General features: G+C 36.4%; 1 protein-coding gene across 3 annotated transcripts in view; it reads right to left on the reverse strand.

Annotated features, from left to right (window-relative positions):
• LOC136863273 (FERRY endosomal RAB5 effector complex subunit 3) overlaps nt 1-18,823 on the reverse strand; it is a 158,738-nt gene that overhangs the window by 54,701 nt on the left and 85,214 nt on the right. For all 3 annotated transcript variants that reach the window (XM_067139660.2, XM_067139657.2, XM_067139656.2), the window contains 2 exons: nt 4,762-4,919; nt 1,559-1,679 (listed from right to left, as the gene is read on the reverse strand). In XM_067139660.2, the coding sequence (XP_066995761.1) occupies nt 1,559-1,679; nt 4,762-4,919 (279 nt within the window). The remainder of the gene's footprint in view (nt 1-1,558; nt 1,680-4,761; nt 4,920-18,823) is intronic.

Consider the following 18,823-nt stretch of genomic DNA (forward strand, 5'->3'; position numbering starts at 1 on the left):
GAGTTTATTCATGTAATGCATATTAAATTGCACATCACCTCATGGTAGATAGGGGTTGTCTTCCACATTGTCCTTTAAATGGCCCGGGTCTCCAGCTCACCAGGCCGCACCGGCTGGAACACATTCCATAAGATGCCCAAGTACTCCGTCAAGATGCGGACGGACCATCCAGGTTGGTTGCATGGAATACTCCTCAAATTCCCAATGCTCGTGATGACCTCCGCTGGTTCCTGACGATGGTGCAGGTAATCACATTACCCAAGTACAATGAGGTTGATAGAATCAATGCCCACAAACTCCAAAATGTGTTCTTCGTCACTTGCAGAATTATGAGTCAAAGTTCATGAGAACCGTGAACAATTAGTTTTCTCACCGCTAGTAAAATCACTAGTCAAGACTTTCAAGAATTCACTCTTTAACACTCGTGGAAATGACAAGTCCATGTTAATGTACACTTTCAATGGCAAAAGTTACAAGTCTTTAAGTAATCACTGGCAAAAATCACAAGTCTATGCTCATGGAAACTTCGAATAAATGTAAAGTTCATCACTCGTGAATATTACAAGTCTTTGAATAATCACTGGTGAAATTTTAGAGTCCATCACTGGTAAATATTACAAGTCCCTTTTATAAAGACTTAGAAGAAATTCAGAGTTCCTCAGTGAGACTATAACCACACGAAGGTAGCTTCCGACGATAATGGCAGCGAGTAGAGCCACGTTGACTACTCGACTGTGACTGACTGACTGAGATATCAGGCTATATTGAGCCCTCCTTATATTTGGTTTGGGGACATCTACGTCACATATGCCGTGAAGCTGGTTATCTCCTGAATCCCTCGATGGTTTTTCTTGAAATTCAAGCATTGCGACGTTTATGTAATTCCCTTTAAAATGACATGTTGATCAAGTCGCTACCATAATTATTATAGGAGTTTTAGCTTTTTTTCCGTCGAATGTTCGGGAAGGTGTGACGCTTGAATCTGGAACATACGAGTTCAGGCCAGCAGCACGTGGCATGACAGGCGGGTGATCTAACTAGCCCCTGCAGCTACGTCACACACACAGCTGTTCTCAGCTTGCTCGCTCGTCCCGCTGAATGTAAACAAACCAGGCTTGCACGGAGTAATACGCGTGATGATTAAATACAATTATCTCTCAAAAAATATGCATGTACAGGTCGTAACCAGTACAGTATATAGAACATTTTATGTCTTTTCTAGAACTTTTGTTTTATGATATAACGCAGTTGAAAGTAACAAACTTATTTTAGACGGTACTGTGTTTGTACATACATATTTTATAAATATTCTAATGTAACTAGTTAAATGTCCTTGTAACTTCCTCATAGGCTGGTGATGGCAAATAAAATTGCCAAAACCGGTACCAAAAATGACAATAAAAATGTGACATTTGAATAATTTCACTTCTTTTATAGTATTAAACAGGTGGAAAACCCTATCCTTATCTTTGACTGTAAATCTCTATATTGGTGCAAAGTACAACAAATAACAAACAAAACAAAAACCAAACATACGAACATAACAAGGTACACTTACTTGATCTTAATGAGTCGTCTACCACCATGTGGAAAACAACATGAACTTCTGCCAAATTGGAATGTTTTGTAACATAAACATCACCTGTCTGCAAATTTCTTGTAGAACCCAAACGACGAGACTGAAAATGAATCAAAATTGTATGCTTATTAAAATACTCTCATGACCAAATATGAAAGCATTCATAAACCACGCAGGCAAACAAAATAGTTCAGAAAGCAAATAACATAATAAAATACTGATCATGATTAGTGATTCTCTGAAAAAATATTTCCATGCTAGATTGATATTCCACAGGTCATGAAGTATACCACTTTTGTGTTTAAAATGTTCAAAATCAATACTGTAATTTTGTTGAGAAGAAATTATACCGATTTCAATGCTGCCTAAAATATTAAAATAGTAAATACATTACCTTGTTCAAACTTCAACATCTCCTCAAAAACACACCCGTGGCAGGAAAACTACATATTTATTCTCTGTTACTAACAATGCAGTTAGGAACTGATGAAGGATATGACCATATAGTTCTGAGATTTTAAATTGTTTTCATTGAGAATAAAACTGAGTGGAACAGAGATATAGTGTGTTTTCATATTTCATATTGTTCTGAAGTGTTATGGGTTACCCCCACCAGCCCCTCATCCTATGGCTGATGTGAATTTCAGTATTCGTGTTGATGTCTGCGTATACGTTTCCTGTGTCAACATCTCCTTTTTTTGCCATATGGCTAAGTGTTCCGATTAGTTCCATGTACATACCTTGTTTTGAAATTTTTACTGGTTTGTTTGATGTAGAATTTGGGGAATTCACTGAAAATGAGTTGGTAATCATTTTGTAAGTTATACATTTCTGTGTGCTGGATGTTGTTCCTAGGTTGAATTCTGTAAAGGGTCCTGTTCACTATTCTCAATGTTACTTTTTTCCCTAATTTTCTTAATGTTTGAGTAAGTGAGACAAATGCTCCGTTGTTCCGGTTATTGGGATTATTGTATATTTTGTTCTATATTTTTTTGCAGGAGGCTGTAAATTAGTATGTGATTGTAACCAGTTTTCTTATGGTGTGTAGTACTTTACTGTAATCTTCTGTGCAGAGTGGTGTGGTGTTGAATCCGTGTAAAATTAATCAGATTGGTAAGTGCTTACAATGTGTAATTTGAAGTGTTTTGGCTCAAGATTTTAAGCATAGTGTAGTTTCTATAAATCTTAAACTTATATTTCTCGCAGCAATGTGAAAGAAATGAAGAAGAAGAAGAACCACACAATATATCAAAGTACTGTACCAACATTCCCAAACAGACAATTCAAACCACATAGAAAATACAAACACATCATACAAGAATGCAATTTAGATAATGAATATGACACATCAAATGTTCCTGTCCCAGGAGTGAGTTGGTGAGAACAGCTGTTACTTAGCAGTTCAAAGTGCCCCATAGAGGTTATTCACTTACTGGTACTATTCAAAGATAGGAGAGAAATTGATATCATTCCATGTAACTTTTATCACTAAACAATGGATGTCAGCAATGAGCGATTCTGATCATAAAGAAAACTGTGGCACATTCATCTCATAAAGAGTCTTAACCTAGTAAAATGATAGCTACTCAGCCAGATGCTCTGCAGATACTGGAGTGCAATGCAGTCAGCTTGACGACATCTTCAGCCATATTACTCTGCTTTCTTGATGAGGTCCACTGCTTGTCATATCAGACAGCTCCTCAGTTAGCTTCACAAGGCTGAGTGAATCCTGTTTCAAATTTAAGGTTCTTGGACGAGCTGAAATTAAACCCAGGGCCTGCAGAGAAGAGACAGATATGCTACACCCCTCCCCCCCCAAACACCATCACGCTGGCAACAAATTTAATATCTTCTTCTTTCCCAGTTATGTGGAGTAGGAACTAATGCAGATTAAGCCCAGTCCTATTGTTGGATGCCCTTCCTGATACCAACCCTAAGTAGAGGGATGTATTAATTATTGCATGTTAACGTGCTTGGTAGTATGGTGTGTTGTATGTAAATGAAGATACGTATTAAGACAATCAAAAACATCCAGCCCCCTAGCTAGAATTAACCAGATGTGGCTAAAATCCCCAGCCTGGATGGAAATCGAACCTGGGGCCCTATAAATCAAAGGCCACTATGTTGACCCTTCAGCTAAGGAGTTGGGCTATATCTTGATCTTATAATATTTACAACTGAAGTAACTACACTCAAGACAATGTGTAACTAGAAGAAGAAGAAGAAGAAGAAGAAGAAGAAGAAGAAGAAGAAGAAGAAGAAGAAGAAGAAGAAGAAGAAGAAGAAGAAGAAGAAGAAGAAGAAGAAGAAGAAGAAGAAGAAGAAGAAACTTCCGGCACTGAGACTGCAGTATCACAATTGTCTGGTTATCTTTGACGAGCCATTCATTTACCAAACAAACCACATGGCACAACAGCCCTAATGGGCCTTGGTCTACCACCACACAACTGCTGCTCAGTACAAAGCCCTGCAGATTACAAGGTAACATGTGGTCAGCGCAAAGAATACTCTAAGCTGTTATCCTTTGCTTTCTAGACCAGGGCTGCTATCTCACCGTCGGATGATTCCTCAAATGTTCTCACATAGGGTGGGTGGACCTCGAACAACTCGTTAAATCCAGGTAAAAAAATCTCTGACCTGACCTGGCAAGAAATTGAACCCAAGGACTTGGGGTAAGAGGTAGGTTTACTACCCTTAGACTGTGGGGCCATTATAATTGCATTTACCAGTCAGGAAGAAATGTTCTGTTGGGCATCAATATGCTCACAAATTCTCATTACTATAAGGATAATAAGGTTGTTGGTTTTTGTCCTACCAACTACTTTTACAGTTTTTAGAGACAATGAGGAGCCAGAATTTCATACTACATGAGATTTTACAAGCTGGTAAATCTATCAACACAAGGTTGGGTATTCAAGCACTTTTAATTACCATGGGACCAAGCCAGGATCAAACTCACCAAGCTCAAAACGCCAGTCTTCTACAATCTGAGCCACTCAGCCTGGCTCATTACTATGAGCAATGATCATCCCTATCTGCAATATAACCCTCAATGCTTGCATGCAATCCTTCATAACAAAGACATACAACCTATTTGTGAAATGTCTTGCCATACCATATCAGAGGGTAAATAAAAGAGGAAAATATTCAACTAACCCATCATAAGCTTCAACACAATGTACCTGCTGTTCAGATGATGTTAAAGTCACCAGATGTTCCTGGTTCCAGTGAGAGTTCCTCCATGACACTGCATCTTTCACTTCTTCTCTGATCTTCTCCAATTGATCATCCATTGAGAGAAAATGGAACTCAGTGGAATGCTGGCATAAGTGACTCAATTCTGCACAGAAATAATGTACAACAAACATAGCAATAAAATACTTCCTACAAGATTATATCTATCCTGAAAAAGTACACTCAAATCAATGTAGGCCTACTGTACAGGACATTTAAAAACAAAATTTAAACAATACTTGCAGATTTCATGGAAGAACATACTTTCAGGGCTACCTGAAGGAGCATTAAACTGAAGTAATACACAACAAGAACAGATGTTTCTGATTAACATACAGCAATTTTGTGCCCTTGAATCCAGACTATATTTCAAAAATGTCAAAACTAAATTTATCATTAAGCATGAACTGGAGGCTTGAAACACACTGAACAATTATTTGCATCAAGTTAAAAAGCCAGGTGACTTCAAAAGAATACACCAACAGATTATTTCCAGTTGCTCTCAACCATTCATAACATCCCAACCTGAACCTCAAAATATCAAATCACAGATCCACCCTCTACAATAATTATTTTGCTGTCAGTACAATTCAAACATGGAATTTGTTGCCCATTGACCTAAGCTACACCTTATCTGAACCAGTATTTAAAAAGAAATATTGGCAGAGGTATTGAGACGGATCAAGTAGAGTGTAAATACATTAATTCTGCTTTCTTGTTTTGTTATTTCATTCTGTGTGTCACTAAGTTTTACAAAATTTGTTTTCAACGATGCATTAGGACAATTTTATTTACAGTAGAACCTTGATTATACGTTCCTGGAAACTACGTTTACCCGTATTATTAGTTCAAATTACGTGGTCCCACGAGCATCCTAATTAAAACATGCTGTAAAAAACCTGCATTATCCATTCCTCGAAGAAACGATTTCCCGGATCAACTGTCCAGAAATGTCAGTCCCATCAACGCTAAATCCTTGATCAGGCATTTTTTAAGAAACTATATCTCATCAAAGGACAGCTACAGCATACTTATGGATCTTGGTGTTAACATCTCGTCATAGCGATGATTAATACCAATATAAATGGTCCGTTATTGGACATTATAAATTTTCCAGCTAGCTCATTCTTGGTTGCCAGCGTTTCGCCCTCGTGTGCTAGGGTGGGCTCATCAGTTGGTACCTAGCACACCTACCAATACGCTGGCCAGTGCATACCGATAATGTCCAATAACGGACCATTTATATTGGTATTATAAATTTGCTCATTCAGGACAAATATTTCAGATTCCCTATGGGAATCAACATCTATATCATAGCGATGATTAGACGAAGTACTGTACTGGAAAAGTGATCGGCAGTGTACTTGCATAAGGGACCATAAAAGCATTGCAGTCTGGTGGTATTGTTTAGAGAATCCTAGGAAATCATAAAGCAGAGAGTGGCCACAACAACTGGAAGGAGACAGACCACATTGCAACAGCTCTACTTTAAGATGGAACGAATTTCGTCAAATGCTCTTACTTGCAAAAAGTTACATTATGTCCAGGGTTAGATATTTATTTTCTTCAATTTTTTCTATTGTATCACCAAACAGGTTTTTGGCACTTCCCTCAGGGCACTGTATAGTCACCGGGCTTTCAGGCAGGAATTGAAACTGCTCCTTCTTAACACAAATTTAGTATTTTAATATTATCGTATAATACGATTATGTTATAGACACCAGAACAGATGTTGAAACTTACATAGGTCTACATAAAGCCATGGGAGGTTTCAGGATTGCCTATTACTGTTTTGGTCCTAATATAAGACTGGGAATTTCATGTTTTTGTGTTAAAATGTTATAAAAACCGCAGTCTTTTATTTGCGCATGTTACATTTTAAAAGTTTGTATCATTTCACACTCGTACCGACTTGTACAGCAAGCACACTTTCCAGCTGAACTTAAGGTCACGAATAACCATAGTTTCTGAAGTTTTGATGATATTTTTCTTCTTTCCAATTTGATTGTGATTGCTGATGGGCAGAATTGAATATAATGCATTCGAAAACTTTTGAGAATCAATATTTACATTCAAAACCATATTCTGGAGTTCAACATAACCTTTAAAAGTCGATGTAGGCCTAATTTCCGCCGTAGAAGATTTCCATAAACTGACTACGAACATTATATCAGTGACAAAATTACAGATTTAAAAAAAAGGATTTTGCCATCATGTTGGGCGATTTTGTTTGTAATGTGCTTTATTTTATTAGATTAGACAATTAAGAATTACTTGTGGTCGATTGCCGGCCCCGCGGACTAACTTGCCTGCCTCTCACCCGGAGGGCCCGGGTTCGACTCCCGGCCAAGTCAGGCATTTTTACCTCGATATAAGGGCTGGTTCCAAATTCACTCATTCTATGATTGCCTTTAATTGAGATGGTATTGAATGGTGAGATGGCGACCCCAGTCTAGAGAGCCAGGAATTCGCCACACTGACCAAGCGTCATCTTGTAATCTGTAGGCCTTTGCGCTGAGCAGCGGTCGCATGGTAGGCTGAAGTCCCATTGGGGCTGTAGTTTGGTTTGGTTTAAGAGTGTTTGTAAGATTATAATTATACATATTTCATTTTTGTGAAGTTTAGCCAAATTGTCGATGTTCCCGGATTTTCCGTTTTCCCATGTTGTACTTTTTTTCTGTGGTCCCTCCAAAAACAGAGAATCGAGGTTCCACTGTATTCTGGATTATTTTAGATATGTTCATTTTTCTTTCCTTTAATGTGTTTTTATAACTACTGTATGTGTACAGTTTAGTATTATAGTGTGTGTGTTATAGGTTGTTGAGCTGTATGTACATTATAAGACATGGTCTGGCAAAATAGCAGGCTCAATAGCCTGAGTCATGCCATGTAAATAAATAAATAAATAAATAATGAAAGAAAGAAAGAAAGAAAGAAAGAAAGAAAGAAAGAAAGAAAGAAAGAAAGAAAGAAACCTTTCTCAATACAGTGTGTAAACAACTACCTTTGTTTAACAGGTTACTTCACATCAGAACCTTAACCTTAACAAGTTTCTTCTCATGGATAAATACAAATTCAAATATGTGGTATATCATTGCCATAAGACATATCTGTGTCGGTGCGACGTTAAGCAAAGAGAGAAAAGAAAATATGTGGTATGGTACAATTTACTTTCATGTGCATGCCAGTGGCACAGCATAAGATAGAGACTGTCCATTATAATCTAATTTAGGTGCTTGTAATAATTTTCATTCTTAAAAAGCATAAGCTATGTGTTAATATTCCTTGCAATTAAGAAGTAACAATTACTAATAATGTGCAAGTATTTAAATTCATTTTTACTTCAGAGTATGATTCGATCTTAAAGCCAACTAGAGATGGGACCTTCATTCAATGGCAACGATCCCTCAAAACCAAATACCATGAAAGTTAGTATTTGCAAAAGTATTGAAAATCTGCAGCAACACCAACTTCAAACAAAGAATCCATTTCAAACACAAAAGAAGAAAAGTCTATCCTTTCAAGTTTATTAATGAACTTAAAGAAGCTATCCTGACACAGCAAAATCCTGATGATACGGATTCTATAAACAAATTCTTCTTCTTCTTCTTCTTCTTCTTCTTCTTCTTCTTCTTCTTCTTCTTCTTCTTCTTCTTCTTCTTCTTCTTCTTCTTCTTCTTCTTCTTCTTCTTCTTCTTCTTCTTCTTCTTCTTCTTCTTCTTCTTCTTCTTCTTCTTCTTCTTCTTCTTCTTCTTGATTATGTTGATTCAGAAAGGATCCCCACTTTATCAAGTTTTCATGAATAAACAAAACCCAACAAATATAAAATCCTATTCATAATTTTATCTCTTGGGAACAAGTTTTAAAATTGTACATATTAAGAAATATCATGGCTTTTCAGCCTAATTTTGTTTAAAAATTAAAACATCATCACTTCTTGCTTAGAACAGGTCACTTTTCAAACATCTCAAACACCTGTACAACCAAATTAAAGGTCCTCCAGACCTCCACACATACAACTCTGGTAAATTACATTTTTCACTTTATACCTATTAAATTATCACAAAAAATGCACCACTTTAACCTTTAACATAAAGTAAATGTTTTCTAAACTCATATTTTAAGAGCTCTTAAACAATTTAACAAACAGAAAACATAGGAAATAGGCCCAGTATTTATTTATTTATTTATTTATTTATTTATTTATTTATTTATTTATTTATTTACTAGCAGGATACCCGTGCTTCGCTACGGTATTATAATTAAATTTATAATTGAATGCTTAACGTTTTACATATAATCCGCCGAATTGCGCGATCTGACTCGTTTTCTGAGAGAATCCTCCAAAATTCGTGATCTGACTCGTTTTCTGAGAGATTACGGTAAAGCTCCTCCCATTTTTCAATCTTTCTTTCCAACAATCGGTTTCGTACTTCCCGGGCTAATTCCAGGTATTCCACCCAGTCACTTGGGTCCCTAAATCTTTGCCATCTTTTCCTATAAGCATTTTTAATATGGTTCAAATCTTGAGGATATCAGGCTTGGTGTCGACTTGGGTGCCTTGGCGGTACTGAACCCGCGGCCGGACTGCAATCGTAGTCATTACCCGGGCAGGACCCGTTTCTAGCGCGGTCCGCACATTTGGACGACGGTCCAGAACATTATTATTATTATTATTATTATTATTATTATTATTATTATTATTATTCTGGACCCCACAGCAAGATGCAAGACCGCTACTTGGCAGTAAATTACACCTGCTGCCATTTTCATTGCTGATAATGTGATAACGTGACCAGCACCATCGTCACGTGGAGGCAAGTGCGCGGGATTTCTGGCGACGCAAATGATATACTTCCACGCATTATTGACCTTATTATAGAGGTCAACAATCGCACGGTCAATTCATTCCTATAGTTTATTTCAAATGTGTTTAAATTTTTATTTATATGCCAGGAGAATCTACTGTAATCTAACTTTCTGTTCTCCAAAGGAAAAGATGGCTCCTGAAAACAAACCCAGGAAATATTAAAATGTCAGTTTATGATCAGAATAAGTACATTATGAACAGTAAAATCAATTGGTCTCAACTCATTTTCCACCCCACCGCCGTTAAGTTGATTTACCCCCACCCCCAAAAAAAGAAAGCGTGTTTCTTTATGTTTAAAGGAGATTCCAAACACGAATATTCACATGTGTTGCCTTCAGTTTTGAGATATAAGAATCCCTATAAAAAGAATTAACTTTTTTAATTCCTTTCACACTCCCTCCCCCTTAAGTGAATTTTCCTGAAAAAATACTTGTTTCTTTAATAGTAAAGGATATTCTAAATCCCAATTATAATAACTCTAACATCTTCAGTTTTTGGGATATGTGTCCTCATAAAAGGAATTCAACTCCTTTTCACCCCCGCCCCCCAAGCTGATTTCCCCAAAAAACGCTTTCTTCTCTGTTTTTAATCGAGATCCAAATACCAATTTTCACGTCTGTAACATTTTACATTTCTGAGATGTACTGTAGATATAGTCTTTCTAAAAAATCACCCCAATTTGTCACTCCTGTTTAACCCCCATTGATTGGATTTTCCAAAAACAAAAAATATGTATTTCTTTATTTTTATAGGAGACCCCAAAAGCCAATTTTCAGGTCTGTAATATCTTCAGTTTCGGAGATATCAGAATCCTCAATAAAGGCATTCAACCCATCCCTTTTCACCCCTCCTATTGGGATTTTCAGAAAACAAAAAAATATGGTTTCTTTATTTTTGAAGGAGATTGTAAACACCAATTTTTACATCTGTAAACTTTTAAAGTTTTGAGACAGACATTCATTTTAAAAATTCACCCCCTTTTCACCCTCCTATTAATTGGATTCTTCAAAATCAAAAAATAAGTATTTCTTTATTTTTAAAGGAGATCCCAAAAGCCAATTTTCAGGTCTGTAATATCTTCAGTTTCTGAGATATCAGTACCCTCATTAAAGGCATTCAACCCTTTTCATCTCTTTTCACCCCTCCTATTGGGATTTTCAGAAAACAAAAAAATATGGTTTCTTTATTTTTAAAGGAGATTGTAAACACCAATTTTTACATCTGTAAACTTTTAAAGTTTTGAGACATACATTCATTTTAAAAATTCACCCCCTTTTCACCCTCCTATTAATTGGATTCTTCAAAATCAAAAAATAAGTATTTCTTTATTTTTAAAGGAGACCCCAAAAGCCAATTTTCAGGTCTGTAATATCTTCAGTTTCTGAGATATCAGTACCCTCATTAAAGGCATTCAACCCTTTTCATCCCTTTTCACCCCTCCTATTGGGATTTTCAGAAAACAAAAAATATGTGTTTCTTTATTTTTAAAGGAGATTCTAAATACTAAATTTTATACCCGTCAACTTCAAAAGTTTTGAGATATAGACATACTCATTTTAAAATTCACGCCACTTTTCACCCTCCCATTAATTTAATTTTCCAAAAACAAAAAAATAGGTTTTTTTAATTTTTAAAGGAGATCCCAAATACCAATTTTCAGGTCTGTAATATCTTCTGTTTCTGAAATATAAGTATACTCATTTAAGGCATTCAAACCCTTTTTCACCCCTCCTATTGGGATTTTCCAAGAAAACAAAAGAGTATGTGTTTCTTTATTTTTAAAGGGGATTCCAAATACCAATTTTTACATCTGTAAACTTTTAATGTTTTGAGATATAGATACACTCATTTCAAAAATTCATCTCCTCTTTTCATCCCCCAATTAATTGGATTTTCCAAAAAAAAAAAAAAATACATGTTTCTTTATTTTTGAAAGAGATCCCAAATACCAATTTACAGGTCTGCAATATCTTCAGTTTCTGAGATTTAAGTACCCCAATTAAAGGCATTCAAACATTTTTTCACCCCTTTTCACCCCTCCTATTGGGAGTTTCCGAAAACAAAAAAAATGTGTGTTTATTTTTAAAGAAGATTCTAAACACCAATTTTTACATCTGTAAACTTTTAAAGTTTTGAGATATAGATACCTTCATTTTAAACATTCACCCCCTTTTCACCCTCCTATTAATTGGATTTTCCAAAAACCAAAAAATTGTACTTCTTTATTTTTAAAGGAGATCCCAAATACAAATGTTCAGGTCTGTAATATCTTCAGTTTCTGAGATATAAGTATCCTCATTAAAGGCATTCAACCCATTTTTCACCCTTTTCACCCCTCCTATTGGGATTTTCTGAAAGAAAAAAAAATACATGTTTCCTTATTTTTAAAGGAGATTCAAAAATTATCAATTTTTACATCTGTAAACTTTTAAAGTTTTGAGATATAGACACAGTCATTTTAAAATTTCACCCCCTTAGCGATAGAATATCCAAAGATCCTCCCTTAGCGAGCACCTACATGTTAATATGAATGTATCCTAAAAATTTCATTTCTTTCTGTCCAGTAGTTTTGGCTTGGCGATGATGAATCAGTCAGTCAGTCAGTCAGTCAGTCAGTCAGTCAGTCAGGACAAGTTATTTTATATACACTGACTGACAGAGCAAATGCAACACCAAGAAGGAGTGGTTCGAAAGGGATGAAAGTTGGGGAAAAAACAGAGACGGCACGGACGAATAACTGATGTTTATTTCAAACCGATATGCAGGTTACACAATGCGCACGGCATCGACTCAGTAGGATGTAGGACCACCGCGAGCGGCGATGCACGCAGAAACACGTCGAGGTACAGAGTCAATAAGAGTGCGGATGGTGTCCTGAGGGATGGTTCTCCATTCTCTGTCAACCATTTGCCACAGTTGGTCGTCCGTACGAGGCTAGGGCAGAGTTTGCAAATGGCGTCCAATGAGATCCCACACGTGTTCGATTGGTGAGAGATCCGGAGAGTACGCTGGCCACGGAAGCATCTGTACACCTCGTAGAGCCTGTTGGGAGATGCGAGCAGTGTGTGGGCGGGCATTATCCTGCTGAAACAGAGCATTGGGCTGCCCCTGAAGGTACGGGAGTGCCACCGGCCACAGCACATGCTGCACGTAGCGGTGGGCATTTAACGTGCCTTGAATACGCACTAGAGGTGACGTGGAATCATACGCAATAGCGCCCCAAACCATGATGCCGTGTTGTCTAGCGGTAGGGCGCTCCACAGTTACTGCCGGATTTGACCTTTCTCCACGCCGACGCCACACTCGTCTGCGGTGACTATCACTGACAGAACAGAAGCGTGACTCATCGGAGAACACGACGTTCCGCCATTCCCTCATCCAAGTCGCTCTAGCCCGGCACCATGCCAGGCGTGCACGTCTATGCTGTGGAGTCAATGGTAGTCTTCTGAGCGGCCGCCGGGAGTGCAGGCCTCCTTCAACCAATCGACGGGAAATTGTTCTGGTCGATATTGGAACAGCCAGGGTGTCTTGCACATGCTGAAGAATGGCGGTTGACGTGGCGTGCGGGGCTGCCACCGCTTGGCGGCGGATGCGCCGATCCTCGCGTGCTGAAGTCACTCGGGCTGCGCCTGGACCCCTCGCACGTGCCACATGTCCCTGCGCCAACCATCTTCGCCACAGGCGCTGCACCGTGGACACATCCCTATGGGTATCGGCTGCGATTTGACGAAGCGACCAACCTGCCCTTCTCAGCCCGATCACCATACCCCTTGTAAAGTCGTCTGTCTGCTGGAAATGCCTCCATTGACGGCGGCCTGGCATTCTTAGCTATACACGTGTCCTGTGGCACACGACAACACGTTCTACAATGACTGTCGGCTGAGAAATCACAATACGAAGTGGGCCACTCGCCAACGCCGTGTCCCATTTATCGTTCGCTACGTGTGCAGCACAGCGGCGCATTTCACATCATGAGCATACCTCAGTGACGTCAGTCTACCCTGCAATTGGCATAAAGTTCTGACCACTCCTTCTTGGTGTTGCATTTGCTCTGTCAGTCAGTGTATATATATATATATACTAGAAAGATATCCGTGCTTCGCTACGGTATTATACTGAAATTTATAATTAAATGCTTAACGTTTTATATATAATCCACCGAAATTCACGATCTGACTCGTTTTCTTAGAGATTACGGCAAATTTCCTCCCATTTTTCAATCTTTCTTTCCAGGAATCGATTTTGTACTTCCCGGGCTAGGTTCAGGTATACCACCCGGTCAGATGGGTCCCTGAATCTTTGTTTGCCATCTTTTCCTGTAAGCATTTTTAATATGGATCAAATCCTTGAGGAGGTCTGGAGTGGTGTCGTCTTAGGTGCCTTGGTGGTACTGAACCTGCAGCCGGACTGCATTCGTAGTCATTACCCGGCCAGGACCCCGTTTCCAGCATGGTCCGCACATTTTGATGACAGTCCAGAACATTATTATTATTATTATTATTATTATTATTATTATTATTATTATTATTATTATTAATATTAGGGTGGGTGATATTAGTTGAATTTAGGCTATTATTATTATTATTATTATTATTATTATTATTATTATTATTATTATTGATGTTCTGGACCCCACAGCAAGATGCAAGACCGCTACTTGGCAGTAAATTACATCTGCTGCCATTGTCATTACTGACAATGTGACCAGCAGCATTATTGCGCGTAGGCAAGTGCGCGGGGTTTCTGGCGATGCGAATGATATACATCCGTGCGTTATTGACCTTATTATAGATATGAATTATATTGACCGAGCAATTGTTCACATCGTTTATTTCAAATGTGTTAAAATTTTTATTTATATGCTAGGAGAATCTAACTTTAAGTTCTCCAAAGGAAAAGACGGCTCACAGAAACGAACCCAGGAAAGATTAAAAATGATCGGTTTATGATCAGAATAAGTATATTATGAAGAGTAAAATCTATTGGTCTCAACTACTTTTTCACCCCACCGACACCGACGTTAAGTTGATTTACACCCCACCCCCCACCCCAAGAATAAAGAAGGCATGTTTCTTTATGTTTAAAGGAGATTCCAAATACCAATGTTCACGCCTGTTACCTTCAGTTTTGAGATATGAGTATCCCCATAAGAATAATTCACTTTTTTAACTTCCTTTCACACTTCTCCCCCCCCCCCCCCCCGGAAGTCAATTTTCTGGCAAAAAATACTTGTTTCATTAATAGTAAAGGATCTTCTAAATACCATTTATCAAGACTCTAACATCTTCGGATTTGAGATATGTGTCCTTATAAAAGGAATTCAACTCCATTTTACCCCCGCCACCAAAGATGATTTCCCCCAAAAAACGTGTTTTTCTTTTAATTAAAGGAGATAAAAATACAAATTTTCACGTATGTAACAACTTTAGTTTTTATTAGATGTACGTATCCACATACAATTAATTCAATTAATGTTTCAGTCCTTTCACCTCCGCCCGCCTTCATTGGATTTTCCGAGAATACGTGTTTCTTTACTTTTTAAAAAAGATTCGAAATACCAATGTTCACGTCTGCAAAATCTTTCGTTTTTGAGATAATATTATCTTCATGTAAATAATTCAACTAATTTTTCAATTTCGCTACCCCCCCCCCAATGTGGATTTCCGGAAACAAACACTACGTATTTCTATATTTTAAAGGAGATTTCAAATACCAAACTTCACGTCTGTATGGTAATTAAAAGAATTCAACCCCTTTTTCATTCACTCTTACCCCCCCCCCCACTCAAGTGTTTTTTTTTCCGAAAACAAAAAATACATGTTTCTTTATTTTTAGTAGAGATCAAAAATACTATTTTTCACTTCCATGACATGTTAAGTTTTTGAGATATATAATGTAGAAATGCTCATTTTAAAATTTCACCCCCTTTTTAGTTCCCCTTAAGTGGAGTTTCCAAAAAAAAATATCTATGTTTCTTTACTTTTACAGGAGATTCCAAATACCAATTTTTATGTCTGTAACATTTTACGTTTCTGAGATACACTGAAGTTATAATCTTTCTAAAATTCACCCCAATTTGTCACTCCCGTTTAACTCTCATTAATTGGATTTTCCAAAAACAAAAAATTAGTGTTTCTTCGTTTTTAAATGAGATCCCAAATACCCATTTTCAGGTGTGTAATATCATCAGTTTCTGAGATATAAGTATCCTCATTAAAGGCACTCAACCCCTTCTTCACCCCTTTTTCACCCCTCCTATTGGGATTTTCCAAAAACAAATATTACTTGTTTCTTTATTTTTAAAGGAGATTCTAAATACCAATTTTTACATCTGTAAACTTTTAGAGTTTTGAGATATAGATACACTCATTTTAAAAATCACCCCCTTTTCACTCTCATTAACTGTATTTTCCAAAAACAAAAAATATGCGTTTCTTTATTTTTATAGGATCTCCCAAATACAAATTTTCATGTCTGTAATATCTTCAGTTTCTGAGATACAAGAATCCTGATTGAAGGCATTCAACCCCTTTCTCACCATTTCCACCCCTCCTATTGGTTTTCCGAAAACAAAAAAATATGTGTTTCTTTATATTTAAGGGAGATTCTAAATACCAATTTTTACACCTGTAAACATTTAAAGTTTTGAGATATAGATACACTCTTTTTAAAAATTCACTCCCCTTTTCACCCCCATTAATAGGATTTTCCAAAAACAGAAAAATACGTGTTTCTTTATTTTTAAAGGAGATCCCAAATACTAATTTTCAGGTCTTTAATGTCTTCAGTTTCTGAAATATAAGTATCCTCATTAAAGGCATTCAACCCAATTTTCACCCTTTTTCATCTCTCCTATTGGGATTTTTCGAAAACGAAGAAATACATGTTTCTTTATTTTTAAAAGAGATTCTAAATACCAACTTTTAGATCTGTAAACATTTAAAGTTTTGAGATATAGATACAATCATTTCAAAAATTCACCCCCCTTTTCACCCCCTTGGTGACGGAATATCAAAAAAATTCTCCCTTAGCGAGCACCTACATTGTAATATAAATGTATCCTCAAAATTTAATTTCTTTATGTCCAGTAGTTTTGGCTCAGCGATGCTGAATCAGTCAGTTAGTCAGTCAGTCAGGACAAGTTACTATATATATATATATATATAGATTTATTTATTCATTTATTCATTCATTCATTTATTTATTTATTTATTTATTCATGTTGGTCAGTGTTTCACATAAGTTGCTTGGAACATCTTTGTTCACCAGCCACACACTCCTGAGTACAGAAAACTGAAAAGTTCCATAAATCAGTGAAAACAGATATAAATATTTGAAAGGCAGAATGCAACAGCGTTCTTTTTTTTAAAATGGATATACTGTACTGCTAAGATGACATAAGCCAGTTTTTCATATTTTACTGTTATATCCATTTTATTTCCATCAGTACTTAGTATGAATCTTGGTAATCTTGTATACATTAAATAAACTGCCTTAAAATGAAATGAAAAGGCTAAAATTAATTAAACATTGATACTTGACATATCATGGAATGGGTTAGACCACTGTTGCACAGAGCTATAACATTTTCTACTTCAGAACAAAACATTAGAAATACTTGAACCTTTCGGAAATGTACTTTTATTATTATCTACTCTTGTATTACAGGTACTTCAAAATATCATAACATGTAATACAAAATTTTAGAAATGGGATTATTAAGAAGAAAAAAAAGGATTGTGATGAAACATAACCAGGTGTACCAAAGCAGTCATTTGAGAAATATGATTTTAAAAAAGAAAATATTGTGATTATTTATAATCAGATATATCATATCTATCATCTTCATTGCCATGTCAGAATATTTGAGAAATAGGTTTCAAAAAAAAAAAAAAAAAAAAAAAGAAAACAATGTGATTACTTACAAATAATCAGGTATATAAAAGCAATCATCTTCAATCCTTCCTGATCAGCATCAGAAGTGAGACCAATGAAGAAAGCATGGAATATGGGTTGTACATATTTTAGCAGCTCTTTGATATTATTCAGTTTACTGGCTTTGATTGGCCTTGGAGTTTTTTGCTTTACAGGGAGCTTAATGGTAGCAAGATCAAAAGTATGTTTCTCTCTACGTATTTTCCCCTTAGTAACATTTACTGAACTGTAACCCTCTAGTTGTGACTGTGAATGATTAAAAAAGGTATTTCTATGGGTGATCCTTAGTAAATGTCAAACATGAAATTTTACTAAAATTAACTGCAGGTTTATCTTTATCAGAAAACTTTCTGTTACACATTTTATCCACTAGTGATAGTGCTGAAACAAAGTCATGCTGTTTCATTTCTTTTACCTTGAATGGATGTTTAAGTCTTGATTGGAAGATTACACAATCACATTCTGAAGGAGTAAATGCATATTTATGTACCTTTTTTCTGTTTTCAATAAGACCAAAGTCTCTGTCACATGATTAACAGCTGTGGCGAGAGACAAGATATTTGTGCTCCAATGTTTCAACTGAACATTTGTGAATAATATATAGCCAAAACGCAACAACAGTAATGTTCTTGTTCTGACAAAAGCAGCTGTCTGAATATGCAACTGGAGTTTTAATACCCTGCAAGTGTTCATCACAAAATTTACTCAAACAAGTAATTATCTCATCTGCACTCCTTCCTGCATAATTTTCAGGCCAAACATACATATAAACATCATTACATGTGCAGTCATGTATACAAAAGCTATATATCCATAACTGACTCTTATAAAACACTTCATTAGTGTGAAGATGAGGGGTCAATAGTGTTTGTTGCATATCAAATTTAATAACCGTCATGTCATTGATTTCTTTTGACTTTTTAATGTCATCCTTAAGATTTTCCTAGGCCTATGCAGCCTTTCTTTGGTGCAGTTCTAAATCTGATTTTTTAAATGTCATTCTATCTTCCTCCTCGCCTGCACACTCTAGCTTAGAATTTAACACATCACATGTTTAACAAGTGTGAGTTGCAGGTTTTTGGAAAAAACGATAAATCTGGTATTGAAAAAAATGTCTATACATATATTCACACACAACAGGTTCATTCTTATGTTCAGTTTTCATCCATTCAACATATAACAATTAAAGTCTAGATACATTTAAC

Source organism: Anabrus simplex, chromosome 2 (assembly GCF_040414725.1).
Source record: "Anabrus simplex isolate iqAnaSimp1 chromosome 2, ASM4041472v1, whole genome shotgun sequence".
NCBI classification, from domain to species: domain Eukaryota; kingdom Metazoa; phylum Arthropoda; class Insecta; order Orthoptera; family Tettigoniidae; genus Anabrus; species Anabrus simplex.